The following is a 22,812-nucleotide window of genomic DNA, read 5'->3' as shown; positions in this document are numbered from 1 at the left end:
TTAACGTCTACTTGGATTCCTTGTCTCCCTCTACCACTGCATGTATTTGTACATATAGTGATATGTATGATGAATGACCACAGAAGCAAAGGGGCCACAGACCAGATAGCAGCGACAGCAGTATCTGCTGACGTGTCAAGGCAGGACCCGGAGATGGGACACACATAGTAATTTGAGGAGGCAGTCAGCTCGATTAGGCAACCTGTTATTAGCTTGGCACGGAACTACACGGAGAAAGACACAGGCTGCGCCTCTGAGATCCTGACTACTAACAACTCTGATTGAACATGGAACCCACCCATATCACATAAAAATGTAGTCGAAGAGAAAGAAAAGGGGAAAACAGAGAAAGAATGATAATTCCTTCCAATATAATTTGACGTTCTGTAAATTGGGTGATTTTATGTTTGTGTACTAAAGAGATTGAAAATGGATTCAGCTATATTAGATTTGGGAAAAGGAATTACACAGATATATGAAAAACAAGACTATGATCAGACAGAGATAGAAAGGCAGACAGCCAGACAGACAGATAACTACGTCATGCTGTCATTTTACATCAGGGAATAAAGAAGGCAAGAAGCAGAATAATGTACTTTCTTCACTGTAACTTTAAAATTTGATAAGATTAAAAATAAGTTCAAAAATAAGATTTGCAGAAAATATGTGTGTGAGTACTTCCTTGTGTTCTGTATGTATACTGCAGTAGCATGTAAGACAGGCAGAGACTGAAGTGACTTGACATAGTGTCTAATAAAGTGAATTTGGTTCCCAAGAGCTCTTTCATATATTTCTAAAGGCAATGTAGAAAAGGGTTTATGCTCCAGTGGAGAGGAGTGTTTGATCTACATGTGAAGGAACAACTGAAGGGCAGGACAGAGAAAGTAGTAAAAAAAGAAAAGAAAAAAAGCAGAGTAGGCCCCAGCTAAGCTAAGTCCTGTACTGTAACAAGCCTTTGAACAGCAGGGAGGTCTGAGGAGCAGCTGACCTGGAAACAGCTCCTCACGCATGGAGAGCCTGTCGTAGGTCCTCCCTAACTCCTACTTTTCTGTGGTCGCCACACACAGTGCTAACTCTGCTCAAAACAGAAACCTTCATTTATACAGGGATTGCAGAAGAAGATGGAGGGACAACATTAATAGATGTTTTGCTTGGTGAGTGAAAAGAGAGGCTGAAATCCCGGCACAGGACACGTCATGTCCAATAGGTGGCACTGGGTTGACGGGCATTTGAGGCGATCAGTAAAGGGTCACGTGTAACAGATATCACTGGTCAACCAATGTGGTGCCTTATCTTTCATATTTGACATGGTATAAGTCTTTATTTTTAAATAAACTGAATTTTAATGTAGATAGACGTCAGAGCAAAATGCAGCTAAAATGTTAAATAAAGAACAGTTGGCCTCTGTCTGGTTTTCAGAAGAAGGAGAAATTAAGCGAGGATGAGGAGGAGTGAGTGGGTGAGATGTGACGGAAGAAGACTGAAATAGTGAGAGGGCAGAGTGGGGGAGAACATTGAAAATAGCTCTGCTGGTTTATTATAATTTGCTGTGACTGCTCATAAAATGCTCTGATTTGCTAAATTATCTTTTTATTTCTTAGATGAAGAGGTGATAGAAAGAACCTTTTCAAGGCTGCCCAACCTGTAGTGCCACATTGGTATGTGGAAAACCCTAATGGTCAATATTAGTTGAGCAAATAAAATCTGTAGAGCAGCAGTTTGTTCTGATAGCGTTTGTTCAGTCACAAGCTTTTCCCAAGGCACAGCGCTCTCCACACAAATCTATCTATCCACGGCTGAGTCCCACAGAGAACGCCAACCAGAAAAGGATGCAGGCTGACAACTGCCGAGGTCTCAGTATATCTGCCAGCTGTCCAACCATGTGCAATGCATCTATGGATATATGAGGGAATGGATTAAGCCAATAGGAGGCATCGCAGGGATGTAAAGAAGTGTGAGAACAGCACAAGATGTCAGGAAGAAGAAAGAAATGAGACAATGACAGAGTAAAAGATTAAAAAAGAATCTATCAGACAATATTAAGAGATGGGACAGGCAGATGCATGAAACAAGACAACAGAGGCTCAAACCACTTACGACGATGGCACCGTTTTGTTTTGTTTTTAAATCAAAATCTTGTGCTATGCTGTCTGTGTGTGATATGGTGTGTGTGGGGAGCTTGTCTCCTCCCCACCGCTCTAAGTGGACCCCTACCAAAATCCACTTGACTTCCAAGCACACTCAAGACTTTTGTCACACGCTGTTTCAACACTGACACCCATCTCAGATATGGTAATGATGCTTGCTGAGCAAATTCTCAGAGCATGGCAGCTTAAGTGCTTGCTGTTTGCAGCTTTTGCATCATGACAGCAGGACGGACAGCGTTAAAATCTAAAGAATTCGGTGGTGTTGGGTACAGAAGTCTTGTTCTTCTTCTTTAGCACTGAGGGACCTTTCTAAAAGGCCTCTGTTAGTATGTCCAATACTGTACTATGGCTCTCTAGTTCTTGGAGTTGATAGCTGCTTGACACACTTTGGTTTCTATAATCTTACAGTAATCCAAAGATCCTCATCAGCGAGCAACAACATACAAATCTTATGTGTGTATGCAATGTAAAAAAAAAACTGCGTTAATCAAGCAGTGACCCGTAAAATCTTTTACATTTTAGTGTAATCTGCTTGTGAAGATCATATGTCTGAGAATTATCTGGAATTGAATTGTGCTCTTTAAATGCTGGCAATTTGTCTAGAAAGACAAATTAGCTCACTAAAGTAGCAGAACTGTTCTGTGCTCAGTAGCTATACATGATCATAAGGTTACATATTGGAAAGATAATTTGCTATTATTACTTTTTTTTTTATTCAGGTTTGAGGTTTTGAGGGTCCTACCTGACCACCCCTGATGTGTTTCTAAGGACAGAGGCAGCAAAGCTCTGGGTGACACCAACCAGACTGGTCCCATCCACTTCCACGATCTGATCGTTCACCTTGATCCTGGCACACAAGGAAAAATGTCATTAGAGACCGTTTATAAGAAACTGTTAATAACATTCTTTGATTTTGTAAAAAAAAAATATTTCGCAAAGCAAAACAATGACAAGGGAAGCAATGGGTAAACACTCTATCATGCACTTTTTTATTCAAATTACAATGGTACCAGATCCTCTTGTGGGCACAAAAATCCGATCCAGACTATTGCCCAACACAGAGACAGAAGAGATAAGGCTCAAAGCAAGCTAGGAGGACTAATGAGGACACAGAGGCCAGAGACATTCCCTGGGCCACAACATAGCACAAATTCCAGCTCTGTTGCAGACAGGATGAGCGGTCTTCAAAGGTCTGGAAAACTATATGCAAAACAGAAGGCTTCTAAACATCAAGTTTCTAAATAGTATGATTCTTTAAATAAAATCTCTCTATAAAGTTCAGTCTGCAGAAGGACCAGGAAAAGGTATTTTTGCAGAAAAACCATGAAAGCATATTTTACATAATATGCTCCAGTTAAATCAGTGGAACTCAGTGAGGATAAAGAGCTAATGTTTCATTAGAGTGTTACGACAGAGATCACTCAACACTCAAGATTACAGCAACAATTTATCCTGAACCTTTACATAAACTAATCCTGCCTGAAGCACAGTTTCTACATATGACTGACCTCTTTCATAAAAACTGCAATTGCAGTAAATGTTTAGGAAGGTAGCGGTCTTAGTTCTATCTCATGAAAGATCCTTGACTCTTTGTTCAGTTGCATGATGGAGCAACAACTAAAAGTTAAAAAAAAAATCAATTACACGAGAAACAGATAATAGACTGTGTTGCAGACAAAAAACAGCAAAAAGTGCATCTACAGCTGCAGTGGTCTCGCTTCTTCCAGCTCCTTTACCCGTCTCAGGGAATAAATATGAATCTGGCACCCAACAGACACCCAGGCTGTGAGTCTGAGAAGAGGACAAAGAGCAGCAGCTCAGATGCTTATCTGAGCTTCGCAGCATCAACCTTTTTGATTTGTTTCTGTATGGCAAAAACTGATGGGAACACGCAAACATCCATGCACAAACATTGCATTATGAGTAGCAACTGAGCTGCAAGGTTCATAATTTGGAGTGAGGGTCACCCTTTCTGCTATATGAAAAAAAAAGCTATATCTCAGCACCAGGTGATGCCCTCACTTCAATTTTCACCTGAATTTCTCTAAAACTGCAAAGGGAAACTGTGTTAACAAACATTAAGCTGTTAAAATGAGTCGAAACGCTATACGTCGAGGTATAGTGTGTAAGTACTGTAACTGGAATCTTCCAGTCATAACTGAAGAAATCTTTTGGATGAGAGTAAAATGGCCGTCTCTAGACCAGGGGTGTCAAACTCATTTTAGTCTGGGGGCCACATACAGCCTAATCTGATCTCAAGAGGACCAGACCAATAAACTCATAGCTAAATATATCCTAAATATCATGTACTGTAGTTCATGATTTTTAGGATTTCTTTTCCCATTGCAGATTTATCCTGTGTGTGACACTCCTGCTCTGCATTAATTTATCTCACATTAAGATGAAGTTTTGTCATGAAATCCATGGAGACAAATCCAGAACATCCATCATCTACTGTACAGGATGACAGGCATGGATAACGCAATACAATGTTTCATCTACACAATGGCATCATGTCAGAAATATTATGTTCATTTTCAGCTCTTTTGAAAGGTCAGCAGCAAATGGGGTCAAACTGAACTGAAATGAAGTGTTTTGGAGTGAATCTGATGGTGAACCTCACTAAGAATACCACTGGGATAAAACACCACCACATGGGAACTTCAGTCATTTTAATGTGGCCACAATTGCATTTTAAAAGTTAGTTTTTTTAAAAACTTTGCTCCAGACTATCTATATCTCAGCTCCATCAAACTAATTCACAGATGTCTTGAACTTTAATGGAACATGGAAGGATATTTAACTTAAAAACAGAGAAGATGGCTACCTGCACCCTCATTGTTCCCTCTAGATCTCACATGGCAACAGAGACTTCAATCTTGTTGTCAGAATGGGACTCTTGGCCTTCCCTCCCTGCTGTGTGTGTCTGTTCAAATCCTACAATGTTGTTACATCAGTGCTACTCTGCCATCGTTCTTATCTGGAGCATCCCTTAGTACAGTCAAGCTCAAATGAGATGGCCTCCAGCCAAGAACTTTGCTTTCTGACCATGTTTTTTAATGGAAAGGATTGCTCTGCTTTAGGCCAGTCAGTTTTTGTGGCTTACATTTGGCAGTTTTGCTAAAATGTTAGAACCAGGGCTTACATGAAAAAATATGCGTCAAACAAGCACACGAGAACACTGGAAACTACTTTTTTTATACGTATGATTTTACTATTTTATGTACTCATTCTTTATCACCTCTTAACATGATCACAAACACAAACAAAATACTTTAAATATATTTTACTGTGAAGTAGGACATTTTTCACATTTTAATAAATTATCCTTAAACAGCTTGAAGGATTGTGAGGTATGATAATAACTGGACTTTGGAGTTATACGCTTCTGTTTGACAAGAATCTTCTGTCAGGGATGACCTGTAGCTGACAATAAAGAAAATAAATAGAAACAAAGAATATGGGTGAAACCACTTCCAGTTATTGTTGGGAGAGGTAAATATGGGGATGTAACAGATGTTAAAGTCAGACATTTTATCATAACATCCTAAAAGGGGAAGCTCACCTCAAAATTAGTGATATCCCATTGACCTGTTATTCTATTTAGTGTTTTGTATCTATTGTTGATTTGTTTCTTATTTTCATTGTGAGTGCTGTTTAAATACATAATATGTAGGATAAAGCAAAACCATAGCAATGGCCAACAGTCATACAGTTTTTTGAGTCTGCTCTGAGCTTAACAGACAACTCTGGAAGCAACAAGCACTGTTTCTCTTGAGCAGCACAGGGTCTGTCTTTTGTGTCATACATTAACCTCGAAGAACTAAGAACCAGTAACGTGCAAAACTTGGACTTGGAGCTTTTGCACAACCTTACTGTGATCTCTTTAACTCGCTACTGAGCATTAAACTTTCTTCAGTCATTACGACTGTGATCTTAGCACTTTTTAAAAAGCTGTTTATTGTCCTTACTCTCTCCGCTTGGTACATATTTACTAATCTTACTCCCATGTGTTCTTGAAAATGCCAGCATTAGGACTAAATAACAGCGAAAATAATCCATTTGGAAAGCACACCTGTCACAAACCTGAGTACTGCATAGAGTTGCCGGTGTGTATGTGGGGCTTACAGCACTTACTGTTCTCATACTGCATGGACTAGAAGTACCTACCACGTTTTTAATCTCTTCATGGGGAACCCAGACCACACAGAGACACTAATAGGTATACGACGTGGTTTAGAGGCAGAAAAAGCACAGCATACCTGCTGGGAGGCTGTCATTTCCTCCACTACCTCTGACTGAGTGCTTACTCTGTAGTGTTCACACTTTATAATTCACAAAGACACACAACACTAACACAGTCTCCTTCACACATCATCCAGGGACATAGACAAACACACTGAGTACAGGTCGGCCAAAAACACACAACACACACTGAGTGAAGTCCTATTTGGAACTTCATGTACCAGACACTCCTCTTCCACTGGATATAATCTGAACCCCCTGCTGATAAATCTGACAGGCAGTGTGTGTGTGTGTGTGTGTGTGTGTGTGTGTGTGTGTGTGTGTGTGTGTGTGTGTGTGTGTGTGTGTGTGTGTGTGTGTGCATGAGTTTGTATTGCATCTCCAGACTGACTAATCGTTGGGTCTACTGCGATTGCAGCACTCACCTGTCATCTCTCTCAGCAGCTCCGCCCTCAATGACGGTCTTGACAAAGATGCCTAATTTCTCCAGGCCTGCGTCAGCACCCACACCCATCCCAATGATGCTAATCCCCAGGCCGTCATCGTCTGTGAAGATACAAGATACATAGTTCTACAGCACAGTTGAAAGCCTCTAAAGAGAACTCTCGTTAACTAGTCTCTTAATCGTGCATTGATAGTTCCAGTCCTAGCATGCCTTAAACCAGCCAGAGAGTCATCTCACATTCTTTTTAAAAGTTAGATACAGGTATGTGATACTTGGCCAATGGCCCCTCTTCCACTGCTTCCTAATTTTCTGCCATATGTACCAATAGTAAGGTATGGAGGGGAGCCGCTGTATTTATAATTGGCCTAGTGATGCACGAGAAGCTTGGTTCAAATTGCCCTGGGCAGTTCCCTTAAGTCATCACTCTGATTAGTGGAGAACAGAATGTGAATATGTGAAATACTAAATCATTAATGGCAAAAATATTTACTACCTGCAGTGTCCCCCAGCAGCAAAAAGAACAAGTTTTCTTCCATTAGCTGTGATGCTTACACCCTTACAGACGCACAAGGGACAGCAGCTTAACTTCATTAATAATTAAAATCTCACAGTACACTGACTACCTAATGTTGATTTATGTGCTGTGCTACCAGTTAAGAGGTTAAACACACGAGTCCAGGTTTAAACTGAAATAATCTGGTGTACAGCAGCCAGCTTCCTCAGAGGTACTCAAAGAAAACTTTTTTTTTTTGGTTGAGTGGCTGGTGGGAACCAGCGTACGCCTTGAGAGCCGCCCTATGTGGCCCCATCTGACGAGTGCTTTAATTAGCAGGAAAAGCACCAGGGTTTTGCTAGTGAATGGGACAGTCACTTCCTGCTGCTTCCAGATACAGTAGCCTCACTTCTAAGTGCACAGATGGGCATAATTTCCTTTGTTACCCTACAAACGTGGGCACTGGGCATTTACCTTACAGTAGCAATGACACTCACAATGCTCTGTGCACCAGCCTGCACTGGGCAGAGTCCCAAGTGTGTTTGTGGTCTCTGTGTGAAGCACATTTAGGAGATACTACATTATAACTGTCAAAGCTAAAATGGCTGCAATTAAACCAATGTCCTGTGGGCTGGAATATGTATAAAATATATGGATGACAGCAGTGAAGCAGAAGAACAACTGTTATCTGTGGATAAGACTTTCATTATGGTCACGGTGACCTTCCGATAAGAATTGCACTGGTTGGGAAATTCCCCTCGAGTGCAGCATCCATCCATCTTCATCATATATTAATTATTCACAAGTTGCTAGAGTTACATAATATGGAGTGGATGGCAAAACCTGAAAATGTGGAGTCATTCTATTTCAGGTCGCTGGCAATATTAGATTTCAACACAGGAAGACCTTGGCGGGAAAACATGAGGAAGAGGAAATATCCCCTCTTAGTAACTCATGCTGGGGAATAAAGCCACACTTAAGATTTCAGTGTTTTTTTAGTGTGATTTGAGGAGATTGTGTAGTGAAATAATGTTTTGTAATACAATAAAAAAGTCAGTAAATTAGTCCCACACATTGAGTCATGAAAGGGGTACAGACAAAGAAATTTGTTGAAATAGAAATGTTTGTCTTAATTGCTTTAAAAAAAAATCACATCAGGTGTACTGAGTATAATTTGTAACTGACATGATCCACCTCCTCATTTCTATATTCTCAGACTTTCTTTCCCACCTTTTTCCAGCTCCACAGGGAAGAGCTCTAGTTTCTCCACCCTCTTCTCCAGCTCGTACTCGGCGGAGGAGGCCACAGGATCCACCTCTTCATTACGTCGGTCGTAGTCCTCATTGGAGTAGGTGTTGAACACCTAGATGGAGGGCACAGTGAGTTCAGGGAAGTGCGCACTACATTAAATATAGCAGTCGGTTTCCAATATCGATATACATAGGGTTTTACCGACTCAGCAGCATGTGTCTACATGTTCAATATAGTTTTCTGAAAATATTGTAGTGATTTGGTTCGATAAAACAAGCTCAACAAAGGTTGGAAAGCCGAACACCAACACTATAACCATGACAAGACTATTCAACTCTTAGAACATGGATTGCTGTGCAGGGGAATAATGCTTCTTTACAGATCCATGAATATAGATCAGTAAAGAGGAATGCTTGTGTTTTCAGATCAAGCATCATCGACACAACAAACCCGACAAGCTAGAAAATAAAAACCCTTATAACAAAGCCACAAGAGCATTGAACAGGAAACTGCACTGTACAGAAGCATGTTGTCATGGTTAGGGATATGTATGCCTCAACTCTCTAAGCTTCGTAAACCTCTCCTCCAGAGCAAGAATGAGCCATCACTTTGCATTTCATCTCAGACAAATGCTCCGACTGCTGTCTGAACTGAAGAGAAAAAGAGGACTGAGAGAGCTGCGCATAAGACTGCACAGCGTCGAATAAAGGGGTGCACCAGTATGCAACATGTTTACACAGATACATTCATATCTGCCATGATGATTTAAGAATTGTGCTGTCTGTTTTTTCTCCCACTGACTCCAGATGCTATTATTAAATTCTGAGAAACCAGCAGTGTTCAGCACATGGTGTTGTCTGTAATGACAAATATCACACATGCTAGTGCGACAATGTCAATCAGTGTCCAAATGAACGCTTCGTATACTGTGATACCATGAATCACTAGATTATAGGAGGGAAATAAACACACTGAAGTGAGGATGTGAATTATAACTGGAACCATTGAATTGTCTCACAATGACCCTGCTGCCGTATCACCGAACAAGTCAGTCACTTCTCGGGACGCTGCCTCTCTAATTACGTTCAACAGGAAATATAGCTCAATTATGTGCACAATGAAGGACAAACGAGTTAACACACAACAATGTAGGAAGTGTCAGTTGACATTTTTGTTTCTTAAGCCATGTATTTGTAATGTTGTCAACAACAGAAGTGAATAATTATAGTAAATAAAAACATTTCTGTTTTCAAAGTGCAGGTCGTACACAGCTTGGGTCCATTTTCGTGGCATGATGCTGCCAGGGTTAGACTTTAGTCTGTCCTTTGCGTGAGCCTGTGTAAGCTCTACAGATGACCTGGATGTCATCAATCATTCAGTGTGATAAATTCACTGAATTATTAATGGTCCCACACACACACACACACACACACACACGCGCACATACACACACACACACACACACACGCAAAATGCTGAGCATAGCATTAGAGATGTATAAAAGAAAATATGTAGGCACGCAAAGATCCCACCTACGATGAACACCAATGCACAAAAAAACAAACTGCTGACAAATGCTAACAGAAGATATTGCACTCTGTCCCAGACACAAAGCTACTATTGGCAGTCAGAACATTCTCTAATGGCCCCTCTCTGTCACTGTACACTATCTGTAAACACATTAGCATGTGGCTAGAGAGAAACAGAGAAGAGGCAGAGAGGGAGGTCACAAGCAGTGATGAGGACAAGATGTGAGAAAGTAAGTGAGGAGTCAAGGTGATAGAAGAGATACGAGGAGATAGATTTGGAAAAAGGATCAGAGGGAGTGTAGAGGATGCACAAGAGAACAACAGTGAGTGAGAACGGGAGTAATAAAACAAACAAATGAACAGGCACATGAGAAATAAGAATAGACAGGCAGAAAGAGGCTGAAATGAGAAACAAAACTAGACAGACAGTATTCTCATGTGCTTGGAGAGAATGATTCAAACCCTAATTCTTGACAGCTCCATCAAACCTAAAATGATGCACTGTCAATATGTTGGCCCACAGAATCCAATATATTGAACTCTTGGAAACAGCAATGTCAGTGCCTAAACATTCCGCTAATGCACTAATGTGAATAAAGCTTGTGTAAAACAGTGAGATTTGTATAAAAGCATCTGATATAAAAGATGTGTACTGAAAAATCATAAAATAAAACTTAAAGTAATTCTCCAGTCTGGATCTACCTAATGTTAATATTGAAAAGTAACTACACAAAATAATTGCAAGGTATATATAATAATTATATAACTATGAGTCATAACTCTGCAGTATAACAACACTTCTGGTCCACTCACACACTTGAAGAAACACCTTTTCCTTTGAAACGTACCCATAAACACCATACATTCAGTGAATGGCTACCTCTTTTTTCTCTACTTTAGTCTTTCCTTCCTCTGGATATCTCTGTTCATCCTCTGTCTCCCCTCATTTTTCAACCACAGAACAAACTGATTTACGTCCCTGACACCAAGTGCGCAAACATGTTTGCATTTAATCAATAATAAAAGCTCTTATAGGTGCAGCTAGCAGTTGAGATTTGGTATCTACACAAAATGACAGTCCTGTGATCTGATATTCAGGCCTTGGAAGAGTTTGGTTGGGGATGAAAAGCACTTAAAATTAATTCAAGGATATGCTGCAGCAGCCGAATCTCTGCAGACGCCTTCATATGCGCTCCACCACTGATGTGAATAAAGCTATATGTAAGTACTTGAGTGTGTATTGATAAAATCCATGCCAGGTGTTTCACTGATAAGAATATGATTATGCAGGCAGACCAGTGTCTCCTCTCTGGGATGGACAAGCATGAATAGGTACAGGGGAGTAGAGAGGAAGAGGAGAAAAATTGGGATAGCAAAAGGTGTGAGAGTGTGGATGGGAACACAAGAAGACAAACACGGGGGCAGTGGAAAAGGTGCTGGACGCTTAAAGATGATGAGAAAATGGAGGAGCAGCAAAAGAAAAGGAAGAAATGAGTTGACAGGAGCGAGAGAGGGAGAGAGGGGTGAGTCATATGATTCAGGGGGTACAGCAGCAGCAGACAGTAAGGCTACTGGAGAGTGAAACGAGCAATATAAGAGAAACAAAAAAGAAGTTAAAGCAGAAGACAATGTCTGAGGAGCTCCGGGGTGTCACAGCATGGCACTTATGCCCGACCAACCGCCTCTGATGGTATTAAACTGAGCCACTGGTATGTGGGCACCAGTCCTTTTGGCCACCCTGTGTCTTCCAGACAGTTACCACTGCTCAGGGCAATAAGAGGCTGGGAAACCCAGGAAAACTGTTCTTACAGCTGTAGTACCAGCCCAGCATTAAGAAATAGCATTATGCTTATCCACCCTGCAGCAGATTAACTATAGTTTGGCCCACCTTGACACACACGTACACGCACACGCACACACGCACGCGCGCGCACACACACACACACACACACACACACACACACACACACACACACACACACACACACACACACACACACACACACACACACACACACACACACACACACACACACACACACACACACAGCCTGCACTGCTGCAACATCTTAGCCAAGTTGCATTCAATCAGTTTTACCTGTGGCCACCCATCAACTCCCACAATTCTGCTGCAGCACTGACAAAATGTCTGGATGCTGAGAGGACAAGACAGCAGCTGATGATGGAATATATTCATGTCTAGCAAGATCAGACTGAGACTGACAGATATAAAGGTGTAGAGAGATGGAAGGAAGAGAAGTTGAGAATTATTCAGTAACCCGCTTTGTAACAGATTAGTACAGACAATACAAGGTCAATCTATCTGTCATCCACATGAGTATCAGACTTCATTGTCTGCAGAACCAACTTTGACTTTTGACGTGCTAGATAATGTCAAGTCAGCGTTTACTTATAGGACTTAACTTATTTTTACACACATACTGATCTTCTACTGCTACTCAGTTTTGGAATGGAGCAGCATTAACCTTCTCTAGAGCTAGCTTTGTAGCATGTTTGGGGGGGGGGGCAGCTTTGAACTGAGGGGGAGCGTAGTAAACAACTATAAATGAATGGATGCAGACAATGGCCTGCTTTATTTCATTCCTTGGTCATGTATAGTGAGTGGGAGGCTTGTGTATGAAGTAACACAAAAACAACATGTTGCTTGTTATAGTAATGATGCTCTAATACCCACTCGCTACGCTATGTAATCCATTATGCTGCAACAATGACTTGGCAGAGTTTGAGACCACACTCACTATTTACATTTAAAGAGGGCATAATAGACACACTGTGTGATGTGGAATAATTCTGCTTGTGGCACCAATGTTCCACAAATGTGAAAAATCAACAGCAGAAGTTGGGTTTTACTAAGGAAAAGAGTTTTCGATTAACCTTCTCTATGTTCCTGACTGACTATATCCAAGGACATGTTGAGAGCACAGAAGTCTGAACCATTTTCATTGCTGAGACATTCAGCTCTGTGCTGTTTTTAAATACAATGAACTGATATCTTTAGCAGGGCACCAGATTGGATTGGTGAAGGTCGGACGACAGTTATTCACACAGCCTACTCTAAGGCTACTGAGAAGCCCTAAATAACAACACAGGAACACATCTCGCCTTTCCTGGATCATTAAAAATGTATCCTTCGGGGAGGATCAGGTAGCACCAAAACAAGCAAACAAAAACACCCCTGCATCAGTAATGGAGCAGCAAAGATACACACACACACACACACACACACACACAAATAAGCACAACCAAGTTTGGAGTAGTTGTACCTGTCAGCGATAAGACAGGAAGCAAAAATTTTGAGAATCACGATGATATGATTTTTGATTTGTAGCCTGTCTACCTCAAAAATACTCACTATTTCATGAGAGTTTGAGCTGAATTTTATTACTGCTGGAAAGCTTTGGGGATCTCACAAGATTCCAAATTGCAAGTTTGTCGGAGCTGTTTGTCAAATTTTTGAAGTAGCCTCCCTAAGAGAGGCTTAAACAATCTCCCGACTGACATTTTGCCTGAGCTCAGCTACTGTCGGTTGGTTGATAGGTAGGAAGGTAGGTTATAATTGCATTTTTCCACTGCTATACATTCACACACACACACACACACACACACACACACACACACACACACACACACACACACACACACACACACACACACACACACACACACACACACACACACACACACACACACACACACACATTCCACAAGAAATTTTGCAGGTCTAACTGTGTCAACCAATAATCTCAGTGTGATAGAACTCTCTCCCAGGGAAAACCTTTTCTCTCCTATTATTCTCAGCCACCGATTACGTAAGAGGAAGTCGACTGTTTCACCCACAGGAGAATTCTAGAATTCATGTAGAGATTAAAATAATTCAGTCTTAAACAAGATACTGTATATATTGCATATTCAAGATAAAACAAGGCAGTCACAGATTGCAACATCCTGCGACACCCCTGAATTCAAAATTTTACCCTGACTTACTTGCATAGGTCAAAGATCAAAGCTAGTGCTCTGACCTACTGTCATTGATAAAAGCACTAGCTTTGTACTCACACTGGCCTTGCCCTTTCGTCTTTCTATTCTTATCCGGTTCCTGAGTGTACAAATGTTGAAATTTGACTTTGACCTAGTTTTCTCAAGGTCATGGTCCTCATCTTATTTTCATCCCTTTGCCGTCCGAGTAATGTGCTTTTTGTTTCATCTTTCTATCTACAACAGTTGCGAAGATATTTGATGGACATACTAACGAACAAACGGACAAACGAACGGACAAACACGCGAACACTGACAATTACAATACATCACGCTTTGAAGCAGGATGTAAAAAATGTAACATTACACTATTAAAGTTCAAGTAAGCCCTGGTTCCAACATTTTAGCAATACTGCCAAACGTCAGCCAAGGAAACTGACTGGCCTGAAGCAGAGCAATCCTTTCCATTAAAAAACATGGTCAGAAAGCAAAGTTCTTGGCTAGAGGCCATCTCATTTGAGCTTGCAAAGCACAAGACTGTACTAAGTGATGCTTCAGATAAGGATGATGGCAGAGTTGCACAGATGTTGACTGCTGATGCATGCATGTAACAACATTGTAGGATTTGAACAGACACACACAGCAGGGAGGGCAGGCCAAGAGTCCCATTCTGACAAAAAGATTTAAGTCTCTGTTGCCATGTAAGATCTATCTCTAGATGTAACAATGAGGGTGCTGGTAGTCATCTTCTCTGTTTTTAAGTATCAATGTCTTTGCTTCTATATCCTTCCATGGCCCATTAAAGTACAAGACATCTGTAATTAGTTTGATGGACCCGAGATAGAGCTGAGATATACTGTAGATAGTCTGGAGCAAGTTTTTGAATACAGTGGTAACTCTACCTACGAACCTCTCGTCATACGAAATTTTCAAGTTAGGAAACATCTCAACAGGAAAATATTGCCTCTTGTTACGAAAGAAATTTCAGGATACGAAAGGTAAAAATAAAGTATGGGCTGCTACTTGCAGCTCCCAAAGGTTCCTGAACACAACATTCTTATAGCTGCTCTGCCATTGACTATTACCTAGCATCTTCCTGGCATCCCATTGGCTAAGAGGGACCTCTATGTGTACATAGATATGCGTCTACGCAGCGTCCTAGTTTTACGTAAATAATTTGCACAAAGGCAAATGCCATTTTCAAAGACCTTGTGAAAGAGGATTTAGGCAAGGGAAAGTCGGCGAAAGAACACCCGGAGTTTAAGGCAACTTCTCGAACTTAAGGGTGGTTTGAGAAGTTCAAAAGGAGGACTGGAATTCACTCTGTTGTTCGGCTGTTGAGGCAAGTAGCGCATGAACCAAAGAGGGCAAAAAACAATGAGGACAGCAGTTAAAAAGTAAATGACCATTTTTATTTTTTACTCTATTCTTTGTTTTTTACATTATGAACAATTCTCATTTATTGTGTAATAATCTAATTGTAACATGTATTTGTTACATGATTTGATGCACTTTTATGCTTTGTAAAACATTTATATCTGAATTTTGGGGTTTGGAATGGATTAGGGCATTTGCATAGAAAACGCGTCTCTACTTACAAAATGTTCTACTTAAAAAATTTCCTCCAGAACCAATTAATTTCGTAAGTAGAGGTACCACTGTAACTAACTTTTAAAATGCAAGTGAGGCCACATTAAAACGTTAGTTACTTTTGGGATCCATACATGTTGTTAGAATGCACAAATTTTTGTTGAAGCACATCCTAGGGATGCAGTACTTTCTCATGGTAAAACGAACTCTGGAAATCTCAAAATAATATCCATCCATCCATCCATCCATCCATTTTCTTGTAGAGAAGAGGTCATCGTCTTGTCTACATCCGCTCTGCAGGTCGCAGGTGTGCTTGAGCTGACTACGGGCGAGAGACAGGGTGTGCTCTGGAAATGTCGCAGGTGCATCGTGGAGGCATACAAAAGACAAACAAGTACTCATGGACACACTGACACCTACAGGCAATTTAGACTAATCAATGTGACTAAATTGCATATTTTTTTGGAGGTGGGAAGAAGCCAGAGAACCTGGAGAGAACCCACGCAGACACAGGGAGAACATACAATCTCCACACAGAAATGACTTGAACCCGGAACCTTCACGCTCAAAATAATAAAACAATATAAATTATTACCTACACAAAGGAGACTTCTCTAACTTGACAGATGCTTGTATGATGTATTCTGTCAGGCCTGATCATATATTGGTGAAACTAAGCTGCCTTCCAAGAGAATTGCACCCTCTACATGTTGCTTGGTTCACTATTAAATTGTTTATTCAGTGTAGTAAGTGAACACCAACTTCAAATTCAAATAAAATCATAACCATGAAATGTAGCTGCACAACAAGCCACAGGAAAGGACACATAATGAGATGATGAGATGATGAAAGACTTGGTGTGATTCTCCATCTGCTTGCTTTGTGCCTCTGCTTGTTTTTCTTGCAGTTTTTTTGGCGTCTTTGAGGCACTTTGATCGAATTCCCAAATTGAAATGTTAACACTCACGTCACTCAGAACTTCTTGGGCCCCTGGAGGGCCCCTGGACTTGAATCCAGTAGGCATGTTCAGTCATCAGTCTGTAATACGAACAAGCCAAATGCCTATAGGCTTCAGGGAGGACATTAGGGATGACAAATTAGATTCCTAGGGGAGCCAGAGGTAACGCCATCCTGGCTCCTGGTCTGAGGCAAGTGAGTCACAGTAGTGACATCTCATTCTTGTTCCCTTACCTTAAATCCTTTTAAATTCAAAGAATTAGATATAATTAAAATGCAGAAAACAATGACCACAGTCATCCCTTAAAAGTTAAATCAAATGACAGACCCTTACCACACAGAGGTGACACTGTCTATCATATGAATTATGTCTCTGAGCTGAGATCCACGCTGCTTAGCATTCCACAAATGGTGCAGAATGTAATGGACAAAGCGCCAGTCTCTGTGATCCAGTAACAGACATCATGCAGAGCAGAGGGGCTGATTACAGAGCCACTTCAGAGGCCATTTCACTGGTGCGCCACTCATCACGTTCGTTTTAATTCCATTAAGTTATCACGGTGTCTCCACTGATGAAAATGGAGTTGCTCGAGAGGCACAAAAAGCATCATTAAAAAGGCAATATAAATGCCATTCACGTTGAGAGGGAGAGGGTAGAAAGAAAGGGAACGGTGACACAGCAGACTGCAAGCAAAGCTAGAAGACTTCTTTCAAACTCTTCAGGTGGAAAAATAAGAAGATGATTACATGGACTGAACATCTGCAACATCTGTGAGATGATGTTTTTGGTATTTTTTGTGATCCAAAGTGGAGTTTATATACCCTAAAAAAAACCTCTGCGGGTAATTGAACTGCGGCTGAAATGCATACCTTCAGATCAAACGTTGTATTCTCAATGCCTTGACCACAGGAAATCTGACATGTGATAGGACATTAAATATACTTTGATATTACCACATGAATCTACATGCTTCAACCTCAGAATGTCAAGAATATATCCAGTTGCTTGAATGAACATGGGATCCAATTGTATTCTGTAGGTCAGTGCCTCAGGGAGGAGAGGCTGCCTTTGACTCATGTAGCTCAAAGCAGTCACTTCTCACTAAGTCAGTCAGGATGTTACATCTCAGTGAAAGGAAGTGCAAATAATGATAAATTAATTTTTAAAAAAGATATGCGTACAACCAACTCAGCTGCATTTCTGTGAGGATATGTAAACAGCATGCTAAAATGGCTCTTGAGCTAAGATCTACACGCAAACATGCTCAAAATGACAATTCTAATATGACACTGTAGTAGGTTCAACTTTTACCATGCTGACCATCTCAGTTGAAAATGTTAGCCTGCTATATTTGCAAATTAGCAATTGACTACAGCTTAAGTGATTAATTTAGCAGGTGAATGAATTGGACAATGGACAAACAGAAATCTAGACTTGTTGGTGACACTTTAGGAAAAGTCAGGGAAATTCCCAGAAATTGTTATGAGTACAATATACTGTAGTTCACTGAAATCCACAACTGTGAACTTGCAAGCGCCACAGAAAAAAACATACTATAACCAACGAAAATGGCATTACTACCTTGGAACTATGGATATCTGTCAGTGCATGTCGTAGGTGTTTTATTCTAAAGGAAAAGTTAAAAGCGTGAGCAGGTCCTGATGCTAAAGGAGGTCTTGGAATCACTGAGTGAAAAGAAAGGAAGCCATGCAACAACTTTCACAAAAACTGCTGTCTTTTTATATCTTGACCTGTTTTTCAGGACATGCTGTTATTAACTGAGCATGTTTTATAAAATGTAACCCAAAGCAGGTTGTCTGTCATCTTGAATTGTAAATTAATTGAACTTTCAAAGTTGGGATTTTGGAATCGTTTATCCGCTTTAAAGGGCGAGACTGAGAAATAGTACATGAAGGGGAGGGAAAATTAAGTAATAGATTAAAAGACAGCATTTTTTTCCCCTCTTTAGTCCAACAGGGGTCAAGCTGGACTCGTGCGGGTGACAGGACTGAGAATGTAGCTTTGTCTCTTTCACTTCATAGGCAAACAAAAGACAGACCCCTGTTTGTTCCTGTTCGTGTGCTTAGAGAGGGGCGTATTTGACGGAAAGGTGGGAGGGGCGCATGTCTAATTGTGCTTGTGCAAAGGGGGTGCTGTGCCTCTATGGAGTTTTCAAATGATAAATGAGCATCTGTCCTTTTCATAGCAAAAAGAAGCCTTGAGATGGCAGACAACATCAGAGGAGCATATTCCCCCCCTGCTCGACCTAAATGGGACATCCAGTTTTGTACTTGTCACTTTTGCTGTATCATGAAAATAAAATGGTGCTAAATGGTCTTCAACAACAGCCATCCTTCAAGTGAACAAAAACTGGTATCTTCACAGAAATATACAGTTTTATTAGTTCGATAAATTTTCCAAAAAAAAACTTTTGTAGTACACTTCATTCTATTTCAAGAGCTTTAATTTGTGGGGACTCCAGAGAGTAAAGAAAAGACAGGGAATCAAAAGGGCACATTGTAGAGACACCACAATGTAATTAGTGAGCCAGCGTCATGTTTTCTACTCAGAATAACTGGGCTAATTGTTCTGGTTCGTTACAGCATGTTAATAGGATTGATGTTCAACCTGTGGAATGTTTGTGTTAGCTCGAAATCTTTAATACCTAAGGCTTGCTCTCTAAATCACCACTATGCTTTTGCCACATTAAATAGATATTTGAGTCAACTATTATGGATTTCATTGACTTAAAAATTACAAAAATGCAAGACAACCCATAATACATTGTTTAGCCGTATAAATGTTAAGCTTATAGGTCTTAACTGCTTGAGGACAAATACTGAAAAATATTTCACATAATCTTCCAAATCCGTCTTTCAAATCCACAAACAACACTGGCTACATTGTGTCCAACTCAGCACCTAAAGCAGTATGAAAATTCTTCAAGGGAGATGAAAATATTTGTGTTTCTTGAAAAATAAAAGAAGAAATGTGTATGGCTGTCTAAAGGCCTCTGACATGCTTATAAGATGTAAAATTAATGTAATATTTAGCCAAAAGTATATTAATACCATTGATCAAAACAGTATACAAGTCTACTTGATATATTAATGACAAAAACACATAATACACAATATCCTCAATACATGGCTCAATAAATGTCCATGTTTAAATTATGTAGATGAAACACAGTATGGGGTGAGAAAACTGAGCGGGTAAGGAACCAGCATGACTAACAAGCACAGATGCTCTGCTGATGAACACTTCAGTTTCCCAGAGGGCGATGGTTTGACCTTAAAAGCTCCACCATCACAAAATATCTACCACCCTTGATATCACAGGGCAACAGCTACATTATTAGAGAAAATGCATGATCTAAAAGGGAGCATAGTATATTAAATGAAAAGATGTGAAATGAAACCCTGATACTAAGGTTTTGAAAAAAAATTAATTTCATCATAATCACATGATTCAAGTTGAAAAGTAGCTACAAATAAATACAAGCCTACGCATACAACACTAACTTACTTTTGATCATAACAGTACAAGGGCATTAATATTGGGTTGTGTTCACTATTTACACAATGAAGGTCTCAATAACTATATTGTTTAGCAGCATAACTTACTGTAATGGGGGAAGTACTGAAGCAAATCTTCCTCTTTGGAGGGATGTCCTCCTTGCTTTCCTCTGGTAGACCAGGAATCTCTGTCAGGTCAGAGCCTGGGTCATAGACAATATCCTCATCATCTCCATAGAGGTCATCTTCTGGATCCGTGTAGCTTTCCCCCCAACCCTGGTAACAGGCATCCCCATCTGCATTAAAAATCACCCGCTCATTTCCACTGTATTCCTCATCAAGTTCTTCGACTTTTTCCTTGGGAGAGTCAGGGACATTGTCTTCTCTTGAACCATCCCCATCCTCCTGCTCAAGGGCAGCATCTTCAAAACTTTTGTCATCTGCAGGCTTTGAGACTTTGGATGACCCTATATCCCCACTGTGTTTTCTTGTTTCTGAACATTTCTCCTCTTCTTCATATGAACCATTGATCTGGGTTCCATTAGCAGTAACCTCAGAGAGATGTTGTTGGTCTCCACCCATAGTCTCATTTTTAACTGCTTTGTCTTGTTTTTGTGTTTCTTGTGTAACTGATTTGAGCGCTGAAGTCTCTGTCCCAGGACTGGGGGTCAGAAGGTCCTCAGAAGAAGAGGAAACAGGAAACTTTCTCCCTATCTTGCTCCGGTAGCTTCCACGAACTGGAGATTGTCGTGAATCATCCTCACTGACATCGTCTCCCTGGCGTTGGAATCCATCCGGTGAGTAGAGGACTCGTCTGGTGACTCCTCTGTACACACCTTGGTTGTGTTGGTCAGCGTTTTCAAAAACTGCACTCAGCTGACTAACAGTTGGCGAAGACGCCTCTGTTCTGGAGCAAAGTGAATCCAAAGAGTCTGTACTGCCCCTGTTAGATCTTGCACCTCGCCAGTCATCAAGGTGCTCATGGGAACCTCTTTTATCTCGTCCATATGGAAAGACAGGTGATTGGGACTGGTCACGTGACTGCTGCTCAAACAGCTTCCTGGTTTCAGAAAACTTTGCTCCGGCACCACCTATCCTGTCGGTTGAGGAGGAATGCTGTAGTTTTATCACTGATCCATCGGCTTTGTTGATAAAATTGGTAGGCTTGACCAGTTTTTGTGGGGAGGTATCATCACAGCTCTTGGTTTTTGCTGGGGTATTGTCTGAGCCCATCTGCATGAACATGTCCTTAATGCGACTAACATGGCTACCATATTGGCGGCCTCTTGGTTGTTTTGCCCGTTCAGGGTCTTTGGGCTTGGAATCTCCATCAATCCGAGGCTGGTCAAAGGCCTTCTTGAGTGCCTGAAACTCAGCCCGGTAGGCATTACGGTGAGGGGAGGCACTCCGGAGGCTGGTCCTCTCCCCTGAGGCCTCCATCTTCAGCATGATGATGTCCTTGGATTGAGAGGAGGGAATGTCAGCATCACCGTGGCCTCATTAGAACGGGAGAGTGAAGAGTCTCTGTTAACCCACAGCAGAGCAGCCTAATCTGATCCAGTTGATGTTAAAGTTCGTTTTGGCCCATTCACATCTGCAGAGAATACAACAGAGATTGTGAAAACAGAAGAATTTTGCATCACAATGTGTCTGTATTAGTTCAAAAGTTTATGCAATGCAGAGCATTGCAGAGCATTGCATAAACTGAGCAGCACCTTTCAATCAAAATGAGGATTGCAAAGTTTGTCACATGATTCTATCCTTAACAATCTTCAGGCTTGTATGGATCGAAAGAACTTCAGATCACGATGAATGGCATATTGGCTAAGTGCAAGAGAGTTAGATATGAATGCATGTTTGACTCTTAGAAAAGTCTAATGCCTTTGTCCTTTAAGCATTGCTGCATTGTTTAGCCTCTTGAATCAATACTTGATATAGATAATAGTGTAAAGATTTGAGATCTTGAAATTGAAAGAAATGCTTTATCACAGGAAATATCACTGAGTTGTTCATCCTTTTCTTATTCTCTCTCCCACTTACTTTGTTTTCCATGGTAGGCTTTGACCTTTTTGTGCACTCCCACATCCCACAGTTCCCTACACCATTACTGACATTATATTTATGCCTCCTAAATGTCAGCCCTCAAACAAAGCAATGCACAGCAACATTAACTGCACAGAGAAAATGCCAGTGAATGCACCAAACACCGATAAAAGCAACTGAAAGACTTGCAGTTTAAATGATGCGATTACAGCCTTCCTCTACTGTTACAGCAATACTTGGTTAGCAGGGAAGCTATTATTGTGTAATATATTCCATACCTACAGCCACTAATGTTAATGATTGTTTGGAAATGCATTCCATAAAGAGGGAGATGAAATATGACACAATAAATCTCACATCAAAAATATCGGAGACACAAGGAATCCATTAATCTAGGCTGGATTGAAACCCTCAATCCGGATAGTATGTGTATGCATCAGCAGCAGAGGCTGAGAGCTTCATATCCTGGTTCAGTACTGTATTCATTATTCACCACGCCGGACCCCTGCCGGTCCATCAGGGTCCTTGTGCAAAAATTCTTCTGTTTTATTTGGAAAATTCGCTGTGCTACTTGAGGCACAGATAAAAATAAAGTTG

At 40.8% G+C, this 22,812-nt stretch overlaps 1 protein-coding gene across 6 annotated transcripts in view; it reads right to left on the bottom strand.

Annotated features, from left to right (window-relative positions):
• The window catches only part of ppp1r9a (protein phosphatase 1, regulatory subunit 9A), a 44,980-nt gene that overhangs the window by 14,769 nt on the left and 7,399 nt on the right, over positions 1-22,812 (bottom strand). For all 6 annotated transcript variants that reach the window (XM_068333757.1, XM_068333758.1, XM_068333756.1 and 3 more), the window contains 4 exons: positions 20,281-21,766; positions 8,561-8,693; positions 6,818-6,938; positions 2,890-2,994 (listed from right to left, as the gene is read on the bottom strand). In XM_068333757.1, the coding sequence (XP_068189858.1) occupies positions 2,890-2,994; positions 6,818-6,938; positions 8,561-8,693; positions 20,281-21,621 (1,700 nt within the window). In that variant the 5' untranslated portion in view covers positions 21,622-21,766. The remainder of the gene's footprint in view (positions 1-2,889; positions 2,995-6,817; positions 6,939-8,560; positions 8,694-20,280; positions 21,767-22,812) is intronic.

Source organism: Antennarius striatus, chromosome 14 (genome assembly GCF_040054535.1).
Source record: "Antennarius striatus isolate MH-2024 chromosome 14, ASM4005453v1, whole genome shotgun sequence".
In the NCBI taxonomy this organism is placed as follows: domain Eukaryota; kingdom Metazoa; phylum Chordata; class Actinopteri; order Lophiiformes; family Antennariidae; genus Antennarius; species Antennarius striatus.
Note: the sequence above shows the minus strand (reverse complement) of the source record. Positions and strands in the feature narration are given on the sequence as shown.